The 18,327-nt window shown below is 39.5% G+C and overlaps 1 protein-coding gene across 7 annotated transcripts in view; it reads left to right on the top strand.

Annotated features, from left to right (window-relative positions):
- The window catches only part of ASTN2 (astrotactin 2), a 1,016,905-nt gene that overhangs the window by 608,136 nt on the left and 390,442 nt on the right, over positions 1-18,327 (top strand). For all 7 annotated transcript variants that reach the window (XM_078375313.1, XM_002743253.6, XM_078375307.1 and 4 more), the window contains 2 exons: positions 3,535-3,701; positions 17,327-17,515. In XM_078375313.1, the coding sequence (XP_078231439.1) occupies positions 3,535-3,701; positions 17,327-17,515 (356 nt within the window). The remainder of the gene's footprint in view (positions 1-3,534; positions 3,702-17,326; positions 17,516-18,327) is intronic.

Genomic DNA, 18,327 nt, shown 5'->3' with positions numbered 1-18,327 from the left:
CTGATCCTCAGTTTTCCATCAGCGAATCATCTTGGGGAGAGAGACTATAGGATCTGTAAGTTTGTAAAATGCTTTAACCTAAAAGGAAGTGAGTGTAGTGGACAGAGAACACCAAGCTGGGACAGGGGAATCCTGGCTTTACATTCTCCACTCATGTGCTAGGGAATCTGGGGTGATGGCCCTTAATTTTCTGGGTCTCAGTTCTAAGGTAAGGAAGTTAGATCAGCTCTAAGGCCTGCCTTGTTTCAACTTCCTAAAACTAGATGTCAGTCAGTCAGTAAATGACAGGACTTCCTAAAATTAGATGTCAGTCAGTCAGTAAATGACAGGCTCTCTTAAAACTAGATGTCAGTCAATCAGTAAATGACAGGACTTCTTAAAACTAGATGTCAGTCAATCAGTAAATTACAGGCTCTCTTAAAACTAGATATCAGTCAGTAAATAACAGGATCTCTTAAAACTAGATGTCAGTCGGGCACAGTGGCTCACTCCTGTAATCCCAGCAGTTTGGGAGGCTGAGGTGGGCGGATCACCTAAGGTCGGCAGTTCGAGACCAGACTGACCAACATGGTGAAACCCCCATCTTTAAAAATAAAATTAACCCCACAAAACAAACAAAAACAACAACAAAAAACTAGATGTCAGTCAGTCAGTAAATGACAGGGCAGTGAAATGGCTTGCCCATTAGGCAGTTAGTAGCAACAGAGTTGGGAAATCTGAGAAGCCCTGCCTCTGTCACCACTAAATTGTGTACCCTCTCCTCAGCTTCCTCCTCTGCAAAATGGGAATCATGACAGCACCTACCTTGTCTGCTGCAAGAAATTACCACAAACTAGGTAGTTTAAAATAATTATTAAGAGGCCAGGAGTGGTGGCTCATGCCTGTAATCCAAGCATTTTGGGAGGCCAAGGCAGGGGCATCACTTGAGGTCAGGTGTTTGAGACCAGCCTGACCAATATGGAGAAACCCCATCTCTACTAAAAATACAAAATTAGCAGGGCATGGTGGTGCATGCCTATAAACCCAGCTACTTGGGAGGCTCAGGCAGGAGAATCGCTTGAACCTGGAAGGCAGAGGTTGCAGTGAGCCGAGATTGCACCATTGCACTCCAGCCTGGGCAACAAGAGTGAAACTTCATCTCAAAACAAAAAAAAGATAATTATTGAGAAATGTATTCTCTCCCAGTGCTGGAGGCCAGAAATCCAAAATCAAGATGCTGGTGGTTTGATTTGATTGATTTCTGGTGGTGCTCCTGCTGGAGGCTCTAGAGGAGAATCTGTCTGGCCTCTTTCATATTGTGGTGGCCACAGCATTGTTTGTGGCCACGTCGCACCGATCTCTGTACCACCCCCACATTGCCTTCTCCTCGGTATGTGTAATTTCTTTCTACCTCTCTCTCATGAGAACATTTGTGATGGCATTTAGGCCAATCTGTAAAACCCAGGAGGGTGTCCCCAAGAGTTTTGACACAGTCACATCTGCATAACCTTGACCACAGAAAGTCACATTCACAGATTCCAAGTTCTAGGGTTTGGGACAGAGACATGTCTTTGGGATCCATCATCAGCCTACCACTCTACCTCATGTATTTGCTATAGAGGTAAATAAGTTAAAGCAGGTAAAGCAACTACATAAAATCTGGAGTTTAGTGAACATGTTTGAAAAACAAATGTGGTAGAGAACAGTGGGAGATGGAGAGAACGGAGACTCATACCCTGCCTAGCTGTCTCCTGTTACCTGGTAACAAGGTCAGTCATTCTTTTCAACACCTTCCATGAGTCTACAAACAGACTGAAGCCAGGCCCCAGTACCCACAAATGATTCCAAATGACCCTGTGACTCTCCTATCTGACAGTGAATGTTCAGAGACAAACGGGGGCTTCCTCTGAGCTTGTATTAATATGTATAGCACTTCACTCACATGGAAAATTGATTTTTCTTTTTAAGCACAAAATGCAGCAGTTTTATGACCTTTCTGCAGCTTGACAAAGGCCATTTATAACCTACTTTCTCCGTCACTCTTCCTAGTCAGTCTCAAATGTCTTGAAGAACTCTCTCATGCATTTGTAATTACAAATTCTTCTTAGGCAAAATTTAATTTCCAAGAGAGCTGACCTTTTTTTGTTATTGCGGTTTTTGTAAATTAATTTTTGTGTGTATGTTTTATTATTGGTGTTGTTTAGGATGACGGCATGGGGAGGGGAGCACGGAATTGGCCGGTGGGGGGGCACGGTGGGAAGGCATTTTAATCAGTGATGTCCAGTGATGGATGAGGAAGGCTGGTCTCCGGGTGTTAATCTTTGTGGACAAGAAATGCCAGCAGGAGGACTGAAATAAAAACCTAGTGCCTCATTTCCTCTTCTGATGTCAGGAGTGTTGAAACTACTTCTCTATCAGCTCAGATGGAGAAGATGAGCTCAGCCTCATCAAATGATGGAAAACTAAATTAAATCAATAGCCAACTGTTTCCCAGTATATGATTTTCCACTGAAGGAGCACAAAGCAGGTGCCAGACGCACTGTCAAGAGCTTTCTAGCTGAGGCCATTGAAGGTTGGACTCCTTGGAGTTTACTTAGGGACCAGAGGGCTATGGGAAGGGCTTTGCATGTGGCCAAGCAGAGCACTTGAAGTTGTCTATAAAGGGAGGACCTTGATTATCATTTTAAGGCAGATTAACATGTTTTAAGATTCATTTACTTATTTAGGCTGGGGAGCGATGCTATGTAGAAATACCACTCTGTTGGCCATTTGGAGACTGGTTTTGAAAAGGCCTGACTGGAGTCCAGCAGACTGGTTAGGAGCCCTTTCTGTGCTGTTGTGAATATGCAGGAATCTCACTTAGGGCTCTGGGGACAAGGGTGGAGAAGAAGAGACGTATTCAAGACAGGAAGGCAAGTAATTCACATTTTATGAGTACCAAATTATGTGCCGAATTCTGAAGTAAGGTGTGTGCCCTCATGATCCAACTTCAGCTTTGCAACAAATCTGTAGTTGTAGATGTTGTGTCCATTGATTAGACGAGAACATTGAGGCTCAGAGATAGCAAGTAACTTCTCTGGGTCACATAGTGAGAAGAGGAAAAGCTGAAAATTAAACTTATCCTGGTAGAGGCTTTTAAATATATGACTGGCAGCCTCTGTATGTGACCTTTCTAGCAGCAGACCCTGTAGGGCAGTAACAATAGAAACAATAATGAAGAGGGCCTCAGCAACGGTTAGTATTAATAGCAGCTGACATTGCTGCACCATTGCCATGTAAGCCGGTGTTCTCCACACTTTGCTGGCTTTATCATCCTTTATTCTCACAATGCCATAAGCAGGTAGTCACAAAAGTCCCATTTTACAGATGGGCACATCAAGGTTCAGAGAAGTAAAGGGATGTGTGGAACTTGTCACACAGCTATTAATTGACCAAAGGAGACGAATACCTCTCTGTCAGTACCCGACACATGTCTCTTCCAGGAGGGTGGAGGGGGCGTGATGGGTCCCACAACCTTCCAAGCCATAACCACCCTGTTGCCCTCTCTCTGAGCAGTGCCCCGAGGAGCTGAAACCCATGAAGGATGGCTCCGGCTGCTATGATCACTCCAAAGGAATTGACTGCTCTGATGGTTTTAATGGTGGCTGCGAGCAGCTGTGCCTGCAGCAGACGCTGCCTCTGCCCTACGATGCCACTTCGAGCACCATCTTCATGTTCTGTGGGTGAGTCTCTGTCCCCAAGGCCCAGGTGCCCCATTTATAGGAGTAAGGGATGCATGGGAAAATGATCAGACACTATGGCCCCGCAAGGCTGAACCTTGACCTTCAATGAAATGGCCTTTCTGCCTCTCCTATTTTAGTCCAAAAGCCCAAAGCCAAAAGTATAACCTTTTGTTGGGTGTGTTAAAAAAAGAAAAAAATGAGAAAAATAAATATGGGATTAATACATATAATAAATAGAACCCATGCTGAGGCCCCACCCTAGAGTCAGGAGCTTTTTTGTGCTGAAGACTCCTGCTCTTCTGCATCTCTCCATGTGGGCCTAGTCAGTGCAGTTTAGAGACAAAAGCAGACATCTTGAAGATGTTCACAGGGGCTTCAGGTGTGGTGCACGAAAGCACAGGCTAAGCCCAGGCTTCAAACTCGGTGTCAGCAGGAATGTAGCAATGTGCGTGTGGTGTTCAGCCTTTCTGTGCCCTAATGTCCATATCTGTAAGGACAATTAACTGGAGGAGGAGAGGGCTGAAGGAAACAATGCCAGTAAAGCTTGTAGGACAGCTCTGGCTCTCAAAGGACTCAAACTGAGTTTCGAAATAAGTATGAGGCTGAAAGAGGAACACGCTGGGACCAACTTGCTGAGTGACCTCCGACAAGTCCTGTTCTCTCTCTGGGTCACGGTTTGACCATCTGTGAAAAGAGATCTTTGGGGAAGGATGGCTGACGTTTCTTCCAATTTACCTTGCTTTCATCTGAAGACTGCAATGGCATTTACCTCTGCCTTTGACAGCACTTTGCATAGCGTTTGGTCCTCAGTAATCACTCGAGAAAATAGACTTTTTTCTTCTCCTCTTCATTTCCTTTCTGATTATGTCTTAGTGTTAGAGTACTTTCTCATCTTTTGACATTCTGTGACTCAGAAAAATAATCTCGTACTCGTGGGAGAAGTACATTCAATGCTCTCTTTGCTAAGACAGAAAAGCAGAACAGGATTATTTGACAACCTTTTTAGCCTTGTGTTTCACAAATCGGGGGTGAGCGTGGGCATGGGTTTAATTCTAGTTTACCAGAAAAATTAATTTAACTTGCATGATTCTAGTGCATAGAGTACAGTTTTTCTTCCAGGGCTTATTTCAGGGTCTCCTTTCCTGCCCTAGTTGCCCTTAGGGCTGTAGGTGCCTTTGTGCAGGTGTAGAAGCAGCTCATTGGTGGCCCTAGGTATGTATCAGTAAAATAAATAAGAAATAAATTAGGATATGCAGACCTGAATTTATAGCGGTCTCTCCTCAGCTTAAGTGGCTGCAGGGCAGTGTTGAGTAAATTATGCATGGCTTTAGATCTGCAGGCTGAATACAGAATCAGCCATGTTCTTGTCACTGTTATTTTTCTCTCTGTGTGTTTGGGGTGGGGTGGGGGGTGTTCTTCCATGGCAAATAACAACAGTAACAGCAGCAGGAGCAGCAATAATGGATTTTGACATCGGAAACTATTACCACCTTCCATCCACAGCACACTACAGGGAACCATGGATTCAAAAGCCACGAATTCTAATCCTAGCTCTACCACTCTTTCTTAGGCATAAGGCGAGCCTTTCAGGACCCCTGACCTTCTGTTTTCTCACCTGTAAAACTTTAATAGCTACTTTAACATAGTGTTAATTGTGAAGAATGCAAAGCATTTCACATTTGTTACCCTCTGAAGGTTAAGAAACATGCCCAGGGTCATATGACTAGTGATGTGGCTCAACACCTACTTGCTGCGTGACCTTGAACAAGTCAATTACTGTCTCTGTGCCTCGGTTTTCTCATCTGTAAAATAGGGATAATAGTTGTATCGGTCTATAGAGATGTTATAAGGGCTAAATATATTACCATCTACATTAATATTTGTGGCATGCTTTGGAACAATGTCCTGCCCAGAGTTAGCACCTAATGTGTTTGTTAAATAAGCTAACTTAAATGATTCTAATAACATTTGCTAGTGACCTGACGCACTAGACAGGACTAACCTATTAATATATTGCGGAAGGACTGTGAAAGTCTGAAAGAAGAATGAATGGGTAAGAGTGTGTTGTGAGCTCTTAAAACCCGTCCAAATGGTAATAAACAGGACAAAAAAATAAAGTAAAACCCAGGCATCCTAAAACCAACTGCAGTTTCAACAGGATTTGGAAACTGTCTATTAGAAATGCAAATGAGAAGTTACCACACTTGTTAGAAGCACTGTAAACAATGAAAGCTGTTAGCAGGTACTTGTGATAGAGATGGTCCAGAGAGAAGTGGGATGCTATTGAATCAAGCAGGGAAAACAAAATTAACTCATGCTCAAGGGGACATTCCCAACTTGCTGCTCAAAGCTCTATGACCTTCCTAAGAGGGTTCTGGGTAGGAGAAGATTTAATAAATCTGTTTGCAACCAGGTTAATTATAACAACTAACCATTACTAAGCACTTTCTATGTATCATGACTATTCTAAGTGCGTTGGGTACATTAGTTCTTTCAATTCTCATAACAACTCTACAAAGGATGTACTATTACTATTCCTATTTTATGTTTTTTGAAAAAGCATAGAGTGGCTCAGTAATTGTCCAAGGTCAGATATCTTGTAAGTGACGTTGTCAAGATTGAAGCTTAGGTATTGTGGTTCTAGGCTCAGTCAAGACAGATCTGATATTATTGCTGGCCTCTGGCCACATCCAGCAAGTCACTCAGTTTCTCTGAGCCTCTGCTCTTCCATGTAGAATTAGAAGTGATTGTAGCACCATTGTGAAGATTAAATGAAATTAGACATGCACAGGGGCTGTCATAGTTAGCACTCAGTAAACCATAGTTATAAGTAGTCTAATAAGTATAAAAGCATCTCATTTAATTATGTAATTACTGGATTTTATGACTTGTTTACTACTTTGTCTCCAGCACCTAACACAGTGCCCAACACATAGTGGGTTTTCAATTAATAATTGTTAAGTGAAATTTCTTCATTAACATGGCTAAAGAAGTTTCCAGTCTGACTTTTCCAGTTGTATTTCCAGTTAGGTTCCTCTTTCTAGGTTAAGCCTCCGGGTTTCAGTTCCTGGAGTTTTGACATTGTTCCCACTGTAGCCTTTCTCCTTCCCCTCCGTACCCCTACTGACCCATTTGTCCCTGGCCCGTTAGCTTTCACCTCCAAGTCTCAATTCAGGCATCACATTTTTAGCAAGTATTCTCTGAGCCCTAAGAGGGATCAGGAGTGAGATATACAGTCACCTTGGAACAGGGTAATGATACCCATCCTTTCAAATGGACACTATGTAAATATTGGCTCAATGTCACATGGGGTTAGGGCCTATATAGAAAGGACATTTTTCCTTGTCTGTTTTTAAATTTTTCTTACTGTTATCTCATTTCTACTTACAAGGGAGAGGGACATTTACATTTTGTCTCAAATTCTAATCTATCCTGGTGAAATCCTGACATCTCTTGCAGATTGGACCTCTGGCTGGCTTCCCTGATTGTCAGCCTCTCATCAGCTTAAGTTATCCAAAACTGAGTGAAGCATCCATTCTCTGGGGCTGCACAGCCCCCATGGCTCTCCTTGTGATAGCCCTATAACTTGGTTGATTTACCTGCATTCCTGTCTGTACGTGTCACACTGTGAACTCCTCATGAGCACGGACTGGGTCCTAGACACCTGTGTGTTTGCATTGCCATTCCCACTGCTTGCCCAAAGCCTATTTAGAAGCATAGTGATCGAATTAAAGAATTCATCCACCTAAGATTTGTTGTGCCTACTCTGTGCCTGGTCTTTTATTAGACACAAATAAGCATTGAGTACAGGTTCTTGTTCAGCAGGGGCAAAGAGGTGCCTAAGCCTCACTGGGTCCTGATTGATGTTGACAGAGCGCAAGTTCTATAATGGTAAACAGAAGTAGGTGAATTCAAGATAGGTTACGCAGGTCATTGGATACTAAGCTAAAGCCTGCAGAATAAGCCCTTAGAATCAGCCTCGTAGGTGAGAGGACATCACCTCCTATGAAGGCCTTGGCAAGTTACCTAGCAACCAAGTTTGTTTTATTTGTGTGTGTGTTTACAGTGTCTACAATACACACTTCCAAGAGCACTTATTTTATTCACATAAAAACAATATATTTTTAAAAAGCTACTCATATAAAGATAGGAATGATCAGAGCCTTTTTAAGGAGGGAAGAGAAAATGGTTTCAGAAGCTCTAAGTTAAAGAGTCACTCGACATAAGATAAATTTAGCTTTATGCTTCTTGGCAACCGAAGTAAACAGAGAGAAAAAAATACATCGTGGATTATATAGTTGTCCTTGTATGAGAAAAGCAAAGTTGTAGTTTTCTTTGTTTTGCTTTGTTTTCAGGAGGTAATCTTTTTTCTGGCAGTATTTGCTACTAGAGTTATTTCTCATATATTCAAGAGATAGTGAGCCATTTCATCAACATTTTTGAAGTTTCAGTATTTTTCAGGTCATTTAGAGGTGGAAACTGAGGCTCCCAGGGTGGGGGTGCTCACAGCCAGTCAGGAGGTAAAAATGGGATAGGAGCTTGAGATATCCCAACCTTCCTGCTTCCAATTTAAATGAAAGTGCCCTAAAAACACAATGGCTCAAAAAACACATCCAGCCTCAAATACTCCTTACTAGCCTCTCTGTCTAATGTTCTCTTTATGTAAGAGGGAGAGGAAATAAATAAGTGTGTTTAATATCCATAGTAACTGGAAGCCACTTAACTTCATTGTCAAAGCTGAAATCTGTTCTAACAGTAGAAAACACTGAACTACAGAACAGAGACTGTGATCTTCATTTGGATTATCAGTAACAAGTGGAAGAATTGGTAGGAGGTGGGGCAGTTCATTCAGGCACGTGGTTTATTGTGGTTTCCACCTTTTGGGTTAAAGCCTGAGCCCTTACCCCTTTCACTTCCGGCTGAAGGACATAGATTTTACCTCTAATCGTTAACATACAATACTTGATGCCAGGTTCTCGCCAAACATTATAACCTTGTTTTCTTTTTAAACGTTTGTAGAAACTTGGGTGTAAGAAATATTCACCGACAATTGATGGAAACATGTAATGTCCATCCATTTGTTTGGATAGGCATTTTCCAATGTGGATTGTGTGGCACATTAATTTCATGAGATGCTCAAATGTTAAAAAATAAAAAAATTAAATTAAAAAAAGAAGAAAACGAAATGTTCAGAGTTTCTCACATGGAAAATTCTGCGCTCCCTAATTACCTCTTACAGGTTCCCAGTGAACCTAGGGATAGTCAGGGCTCTCCCAAATCATGCAGTGGAGAAACATATTTCATTGATTCTAAAGTGCCCATATTTTCTGAAGTTAGAAAGTATCTTAATGATTTGACAGAGTTTATTGTTTGTTTGTTTGTTTCTTAGTGTTATGTAAACTGCTAGTGTTTCTTACAATTGTTAGGGATCTTAGACTAGATAAAATCTGCTATATAATTAATCCAGAGTTCCCCATGGAATTCTATTTTCTATGAATTCCTTTCCTTTCTTTTTCTAGAAACTCTAAATTTTCCTTTGAATAAAACCTGCAACTAAAGACCCCTCAGAGAACACCTCCTCTGATCTTCGTTTTGGTTCATGTTGGGACAATACCGAGGGTCTTGGTGAAAAGGACTCCTATGGTATCAGTTAGAAGGGTTAATGCAGTTGAGTTCCTTAGGTGCTGTTTCTAGCCCTGATGATCCCAAGGTGAGGTTTCTCACAGGTGTCTGCGTTAGGAAAGCTGTTTCTTTCTTGCCTTAATAATAAGATATTTAGATTTATTCCTAACATTGGTCCAAGTCTACCTGGTGTGCAGTTCCTTGAGCTATTCTTACCCTTAACAACTTTTCTGTATTCTTTTCTTTTCTTTTCTTTTTTTTTTTTTTTTTTTTTGCGGTGGGGGGGTGGGGAACAGAGTCTTGCTCTGTTGCCCAAGCTGGAGTGCAATGACTGGGCAATGCTCAGCTCACTGCCACCTCTGCCTCTTGGGTTCAAAAATTCTCCTGCCTCAGCCTCCCAAGTAGCTTAGATGACAGGCACCCACCACCATGCCTGGCTAATTTACTGTATTTTTAGTAGAGATGGGGTTTTGCCATGTTGGCCAGGCTGGTCTCGAGCTCCTGATCTCAGGTGATCCGGCTGCCTCAGCCTCTCAAAGTGCTGGGATTAAAGGCATGAGCCACCGCACTTGGCCAATTCTTAATATTTTTAAGAATTTGATTCCCTTTCTTATTTTAAAAAAGTTTTTATGATATACATTTGGATAAATAATTCTGTTGATTCCATAAACCATTGAGGAATAAATTAATAAATAAAGGAAAAAATACCTGAGAAAAAGAAATATTTTGCTTTGAGAGTTTGTGCACAATGCCAATTGTCTGCAGGTCTTCGTTTTCTTCTTTGAACAACAAACAGATAGGAGGAGGTCGTTTGTGATGAAGTGGAAGGAGCACAGGATTTGGAGTAAGAAGATCCAAGTCAAGGTTTTGGCTTTTCCAAAATGCTCGTGTGACCTTGATTAGTGAACTTAGATGTCCCAAGCCTCAGGATCCTCAGCGGCAATGTTGGAATGAAAGTACCTATCTCACAATGTTGCTATGAGGATTAAAAAAAACATGCTCTTAGCTAAACACATACAAGGTTTTATGGTGCACTCTCTAAAGTCCCATCTAGTTTTGGTATTCTCTATAAAGTGATGTGTGTGTTAAGAGTAACACACTCATTGCCTTCAGCTAAAATGCCCAGTTTGTATCTTTGCACCCATTTTATATTTTTGATTTTGGCATATGTATAAATATAGTTTCATGTAGATCTTGGCTGGTTTCCGGTGAGCCTACACTCTAGAATTTCTGTAGGAAAAACTCCCAGATGACAGAATGTTCTAAAGAAGCTATATAATTATGTGGCATGGTACAAAAATAAAATTAAAAAAGGAAACCAACAACTAGATAGACCTTAGCATAAACCTTCCTATGCCCTTAGATGGCTTGGGGGAGAGAATTGCTCCTGTTTCAAAACGGAGAGGATCATTGGCCTTTATGAGGATGGGATTTTTTTCCCCAAATCTCTCCTGCAAGCCACAATCCTTTCCCACCCACAGGGAAAAGAAAAATTACTCTAAATCCACAGTTGTGATATGCTTAAATTCGTACACACACACATTCACACACACGTCTTGAGCTCCTAGGTTTAATTCCCGGCGCCACTATTGACTAGACATACCTCCATGCACAAGTCACGCAACTTCTCTAAACCTCAGTATTCTCATCTGAAAGTGGAAACAATACCTCCCTATACATGTCGTGCATTTTCTTTTGCTTCTGTAATGAATCACCATAAACTTAGTGTCCTAAAATAACACACATTTACTTTACAATTCTCAAGGTCAATACTGCTAAAATCTAGACAGTGGTAGTGCTGCATTCTTTCTGGAGGCTTTAGGGCAAGATCTGTTTCCTTCCCTCTTCCAACTGCTAGGGGGTATCTGCATTCATTGACTCACGGCTCCTTACGCTACTCCCCTCTTTTTCTCCTCTGCTTCCAAGTTGCATCTCCTCCTGTGACTAACACCCTTATCTCCTTCTTTTGAGGAACCATGTGATGATATTGGGACCACCCAGGTAATCCAGGATAATCTTCCCAATTCAAAATCCTTTACTTAATCACATCTCTGAAGTTTCTTTTGCCATGTCAGATAACCACAGGTTTTCGGGATTAGGATGTGGGCATTTTGAGGCCATTATTCCACCTATTACAGATTATAAGGAGCAAACCAGGACATACATATAAAAACATTTCACTAAACTGTGGGATCCTGAAGGAAGGACTGAGCTTTGCAAATACCTGTGCATGAACACACACATGCAGAGACAAAGACACACACATTCACACACACATAAATAATGCATATATTTAACTTCTGTATAATTTCATATGTACAAATATACACATTATATGTATAGCTTATTTACAATGAATGCCACCTAAGAAGCTTCCAATTATGTGCTGTGAAGCAGGAAAGAGAAGGAACCAAATCTAGAGAGAAGCCAGCAACTAGGATATGAGAACCATTGGATATAAATTTATACTTCCTAGCATGTGTAAACGGGCTAATAGACTGAATGACAACAACAATAACAATAATAAGCATAACCGCTGATGAGTTACTTGAATACTGTATGAGAGATACAATTTCATCCTTTGTGTAAGTTATCTCTGCTTCTCACATCAGCCCCATGATAAGTTTTGTCATTTTTCTGAATAGATTATGATGCTGAAGCCTAGGGAAATTAGCTGACTTGATCAAGGTCATATAGCTGGTAGATGGCACAACCTATATTTGAACTCAAGTTTAATTAGCTCTGAAACCTCAACTTGTGACTCCCTTAGAATCTTAATAAATTCACCAACATGGAAATTATACAAACTACATTGTCAAACTAAAAATGCAGTAATATTAGAAAAAAAAGGAACAAACAAATCTATCTATTTGAGAACTATAATTTAAATATATTCTAAGTGACACTTGGCTATGGAAAAAAATCAAACTCAAATTTTCACCTCGTTAGAAATGAGCAGGAGCATGAGGGCTGCATATCAAACTTATGGGGTATGGGCAAAGCCTTAGTCAGAAGCTTCACCGCATTTATTAAGAAGCAAGAAAGATTGAAAATAAACAAATGAGGCATTTGACCCAAGCAGCCATAAAAAGAATTATAAAACAAAGTCAAAGAAAACAGCAAGAAGGAATTAATACAAATAAAAGCTGAAATAAATTAAATAGAAAAGCAAAAAGGAAGCTCATCAATAAAATACAAAATACAAAAAGCCTTTTCAGAGGAGAAGGCAAAGAAAGAACACAAACATGTTAGGAATGAGCTGGGGCCTTAACTGTAGAAACATAAAAGATAAAAGAAATTTAATGAGAACACTGCATAGAACTTTACACCAGTACATCTGCAAGTCTTGATAAAATGCATCATAATGTTAGAAAATACAAATTACCAAGTTTGAGTCATGAGGATATAGAAAATCTAAATAGGCAGATAATAAGGAAATAAATGATAAGAGCTAAATATCTACGACTGAAAAGAAGCCATCAAGCCCAAGGGAAGACTTATCAAATTATCAAGTAATGGATAACATCTATCTTACATAAACTGATCCAGAGAAAGAAACAAAAAAGGATAGTTTTTTTTAAACTCATTCCATAATTCTAATATCCATACTGGGCAAATATATGCTTATCATTTAGAACAACTTAGTAGACATGTTTGAATGTATAAGTTCTTTGTGTTCACAGGATGCAACATCAACTTGGAAAAATCAGTATTAGCTTTACTCAATCAACAGTAACTATAGAAAACATAAGAGAAAACATAAATGAAAAACTGATTCTATTTCTGAAGTGTAAAAGACTACAACAAGAGAATTTTTCTCTTCTGTTTGGATGAGCAAAGGAAGTACAGAGAAGATAAGTAGTTTGTCTGAGGTCAGAAAACTGGTTAGTGGTAGAATCAGTATTTGGACTCTTGTTAGTCTGGATCCAAAACATACTTGGATAAACTTCTACAGCATAGCATCTTTCATAAATGCCTGTAAATAATCTCCAAAAAGACACGTGCAAAACCTTTATAACAAAAGGTCAAAAACTTCACCGAATGTTTTAAAAGAACAGTTGGTAAATGGAGTTACTGAATGAGAATACTCCGTATTATAAAGATGCTGTATTAGGATAAGAGAAGCTTTCTTCCTGTAGCATATGAAGCCTCCTCCTGCAACCAGCGGCTTGCACACAAAAGTTAATTTCTTGTTTGTACAAGATCCATTGTGAGTGTGGTAGTCTTCCTCCATCCTGTAAAATGCATTAGGAATACATAGTTTCCAAGCTTGCCATAACAAGGGAAGAGGTGGCTTGAAAATCAGCATGTTTTGAAAAGACTAAGTCTGTCTGTGACTTCTCTTTTGTCAGCACAGATTGCGTTGTTCAGAATCCAGTTACATGGCCCATTCAGCCCAACTGCAAGAGTCTTAGACATGCAGTCTGAACACAGGTCCAGGAAGAGGACACAGTGTGGTGAATGCAAGACTTTGTCTTTGCCACAATTATCAGAAGTGCCTAGCACAGAGTTAACTCTCAAAACATATTTATTAAATAAAAGAAAATAAAATTAATAATAAAACCTTCCCCCAATTTAGTTTACAAATTCAAAGCAGTGCCACCCAAAATTCCACTAGGAATTTACATATAATTTTATAAGCTTATTCTAAAATTCATTTGAAAGAAAAATATGGAAGAACAGTCAGGAAATTTTGAAATAGAAAAATAGTGTTGATGAGGGGAAGGAGTATAATTTTACTACTATATCCAAAACATGCTATAAAGCTATAGTAATTAAAACAGTTTGGAATTATTATAGGAATATACAGATAATTAAATAGGAAAAACATCAACCATGTATTCATGGCATATGTAGGGATTGCATACATTAAAAAAATAACGATTTGTTGTTGAAAGGTCAGACACTTCAGACAATTTGCTACCCATTTAAAAAATACTTAAGTTAAAATAACCACCCTCACTACATTCAAAAATGAATGCCATACATATTAAATAACCAGATATTTTTAAAATCTATACAATACTACAGTAATATATAGAAAATATTTTATCATCTTGTGGGTTTCTAAACATTGCACAAATCTCAGACACAATAAAAAACCAGAAGAGAGTGGTTATGAGATATCAAAGGTGAGATTAAAATACACACACAGACTGGAATAAAATTATTAACTACCCAGTGAATATTTAGAGCATATACAAACAAATACAAAGAAAAAGGCAAATATCACAATAGAAAAATGATCAGTGCACATGAATGGATAATCTATAGAAGGACAAATACAAATGACCATAGCATGAAAAGATGCTGAACTTAACCAGTAATAAGGGGAATGCAAATCGAAACAAAATTAGGTTATTTTTTCCTATCCTAGATAGGCAGTAATGAACATGAAAGATGTTGAAAAATGGGGTCTCCCATTCATCAATTATAGGCTTGTAAATTGGTAAAGGCTTTACAGGCGACTATTTGGTAGATCTATCAAAATTTTAAAATTCATAAAACATTGACTAAGCAGTTTCTTTTCTAAATATCTGTTTTATAGAAACATAGTAGTGCTCAATGATATATGTGAAAACATCTTCATTATGGCACTGTTGGTAATAACAAACAGCTATAAACAGCCAAAGTGCCCATCAATAAAAATTAGTTAAAAGCATTATGGTACATTTATACCACGGAGTGCCAAATAACTATTAAAAAAGATAGATATATATGTATAGTGTTTTGAAAAGATCTCCAAGAAATAGCATCAGGTGCAAATGCATGTCTCACAACAATATGTAGTGTAATTCTGTGTGAGTTTATCATGAAATGCGTGTGTATGTATATAAATCCCCCCAGTTTAGTCTACAAATTCAAAGAAATGTGTATGTATATACAAACACACACACACACCACACACACACACACACACACACACTATATATATATATATATTTAAATGTATTGAAAAAATTCTGGAAGAATGCATAATGATTAACAATGGTGACCTCTGGGACAGGAAGTGAGGAGTGGGAAGTGAAGAAGTTCCATATTTTACTCTATACACTTTGATAATGTTTATTCATCTTCAACAATAATGTATTTATTCACAGGCACACAGGGATATGGGTATGTGTAGAGGGGGAGAGAAAGAAAAAGAAAGAGAGAGAGAACTGTAGCTGGTGTACCCAGTAAACCATTTCTCCCTATTTTCTGGAAGCCCCCCTCGGATAAATGGATGAAACTAGACTTTATCAAGCACTCATCATATACTATTTACTTTCATATACACTCATTTCATCTGCACTGCAACTCTAGTAAAAGAGAGTTAATGATATTTAACAGATGCAAAAAGAAAGGGTTAGACTTTACCAAGGCTTTGGGACAGGGTCCTTTTCCAAGAGGTTTCCCCACTGTACTCTGGGAAGGAACATGTGAACATTAGAAAGACTGTCAGTGCATCAGTACAGTACACCAGGGATTAGGGGGAAGCAAGGAAAGAGTGACAGTTTGCTTCACGCATGAGACTTCCTGGCTTTTCACTAGAGTGATCTTGGGTCAAGCTTTCAGCTATGCTTGTCTTCTTTCTGCCTCTAGTTCAGCTCTATAGCTGTAGCATCAGCTACTGGTTCCTATAATCTGAGTACATTTTCTTTCCAAACTACCATACAGAGCCTCTTCCTTCTCCCATCTGAGTTCCTGAGTCCCTTTGCAGTTAGATTCAATGGATCTTCGCTACACCCTTTGAAAGAAAGGCAAATGAGAGATGGCCTGCTTTATACTGTCTCAAACTGGCATAACCCAGGGTCATGTGCACATAGAAGCCACTAGATTTGAAGGAGACAAAAATAGACAAAGTTCCCTTTTTCTAACAGACCTGAATTTGAATATCAACTTTGCTCCTTACTCACAGTATGGCATGCTTTATTTCTTGGTTTCTTATTTTGCTTATGTGTAAAGCAGAAATGATGATACTACTCTTTCTTCATGGTTAGATAATAAATACACAAAGTGTCCAGTGAATGGCACATAATAAATAGAAACATAGTATTCTACTGAATTAAGGTAGAATCGGATTGTCTATTTCACACCTGAGGAAACTGGAGATCATAGAAGTTAAGTCACTCACGTTCACATGGGTCACAAAGAGAAAAACAGCATTTGTACAGGTTTATTCAGTCTCATAGCCCATTCTCTTATCTGTCTTTACTTATTTATGTGCACCATACCCCTAGTGCCTAGCACTGAACTTTGAAAAGGTAGACACTCATAGAATTCCAGTTTCTGGAATGATTTCTCAGGGGCCGAGATCTCTGATTTCTTGCTCCCACCTCCCCCAACCCCTCCAGCCCATGCTTCTCTCAGATCTCTTTGCCACTTCAACTCTTTTCAGATTGCAAATATTATTTTCTATACTTTATTCAGATGCCTGCTTTGTCCATACGTGAGGCCAACCCTGTCTCAAAGGCTTGTCAAGGGCTTTTCTGACTATCAGAAATGGTGGTTAGACCAACGGAGGCTGCTGACATCGCTAAGTGAGCAGAAGCCTTGTGCTGTCCGTGGTCCTGGAAGGTTCACCTCTGAGCTACGAGAATGATTTTTTAAAAAACCTTGTATTTGCTACAGTCTTCAACCCTGGTTGACAGATGGATTGGGAATAAATTCTGGTTTGAGATATTAGTTGATAATTCTGTGTGAATTGGTCTGTCATGCTTTTTAAAGTCTGTGTGTTCATGGGAAACCGTTTTTAAATTTGCTTTGTGTGTGGATGTGCACGCTGGTGTCCCCTTGACTCCTCCAAAATGTCACAAATGACTTTCCTTGAATTTAACAATTTGCAGTATTAATGTGCTTCTCTCTAGACACCTGTGCCCTAGATAGATTCCTGGCAGAATAGCTATCTCCTTCCTAAATTGTGACCTGTTTTGCAGGCAAAGGAGGACTTGGTTTTAGGTCACCCCCAATGGGGGCATTCAGGATGTGAAGCTAATTCTCAGCTCTGTTTTATCATACAGTTGCGTGGAGGAGTACAAACTGGCTCCTGATGGAAAATCCTGCCTGATGCTCTCAGATGTCTGTGAGGGCCCCAAGTGCCTCAAACCTGACTCCAAATTCAATGATACCCTCTTTGGAGAAATGCTACATGGTTACAACAACCGGACCCAGCATGTGAACCAAGGCCAAGTCTTCCAGATGACATTTAGGTATGCTGTGGATACTTGCACATTGCTGGTCTGAGTCACTGACAAACAACCTGGGCATGGGGAGGAAGCTGTGGGCATAGTGGGGTAGAGACCTGTTATTCTGGCCAACATCACTTTAAGCTCACAGGTACCCTATTAAGCAGAGTTGAAAGTCAGCAAAATTTATTCCATAAGGTTTCTTTTTCAGACACTTAGCATATATTTGTCCCACCTTTCCATTTTCCTAACTCTATCCACATATTTTAAATTCAATCTTAAATTATCCTATAAGTACAGTTAATGGCATTTTGAAAAAAAATTAATCTCTCAATCTACTGAAAAATAAGTATTTTATGTATGCTATTCAGATAGTTCAAAAACAAAGACATTTAATGTAGTAGAAAATAAAAATTCCACCACCCAGAAATACCTAGAATTAACATTTTTCTGAATGCTCTTAAAACTTCTGCTTCTCCCCCTTTGTTTTTTCCTATCTGTGCGCGCGTGTACACACACACACACACGCACACACACATGTACACACACACACACACACCCCAAATCTCAGTAAAGCTGTTTAGAAATTGCTTTTCTCGCTCAACAGTGAGTAATGGGTAGGTTGGCCAGACGATGTGAAGATTAAACATGTAAGATCTTGGTAAAGGGTTTCCTTGGACAGTTGAAGAAACCAGAACTGTTCTACCTGAAGAAGAGAAACTTTGAGTGATGACTTATTCATGCCTCAATGCTTGAAGAACCATAAGATAGTAGAGTGAGATTTGTTGTATGTATAAGAAAGGATTATCTAAACACACACACACACACAGTGCATA

Source organism: Callithrix jacchus, chromosome 1 (assembly GCF_049354715.1).
Source record: "Callithrix jacchus isolate 240 chromosome 1, calJac240_pri, whole genome shotgun sequence".
NCBI classification, from domain to species: domain Eukaryota; kingdom Metazoa; phylum Chordata; class Mammalia; order Primates; family Cebidae; genus Callithrix; species Callithrix jacchus.
The sequence above is the reverse complement of the archived record's forward strand: the minus strand, read 5'-3'. Positions and strand labels throughout refer to the sequence as shown.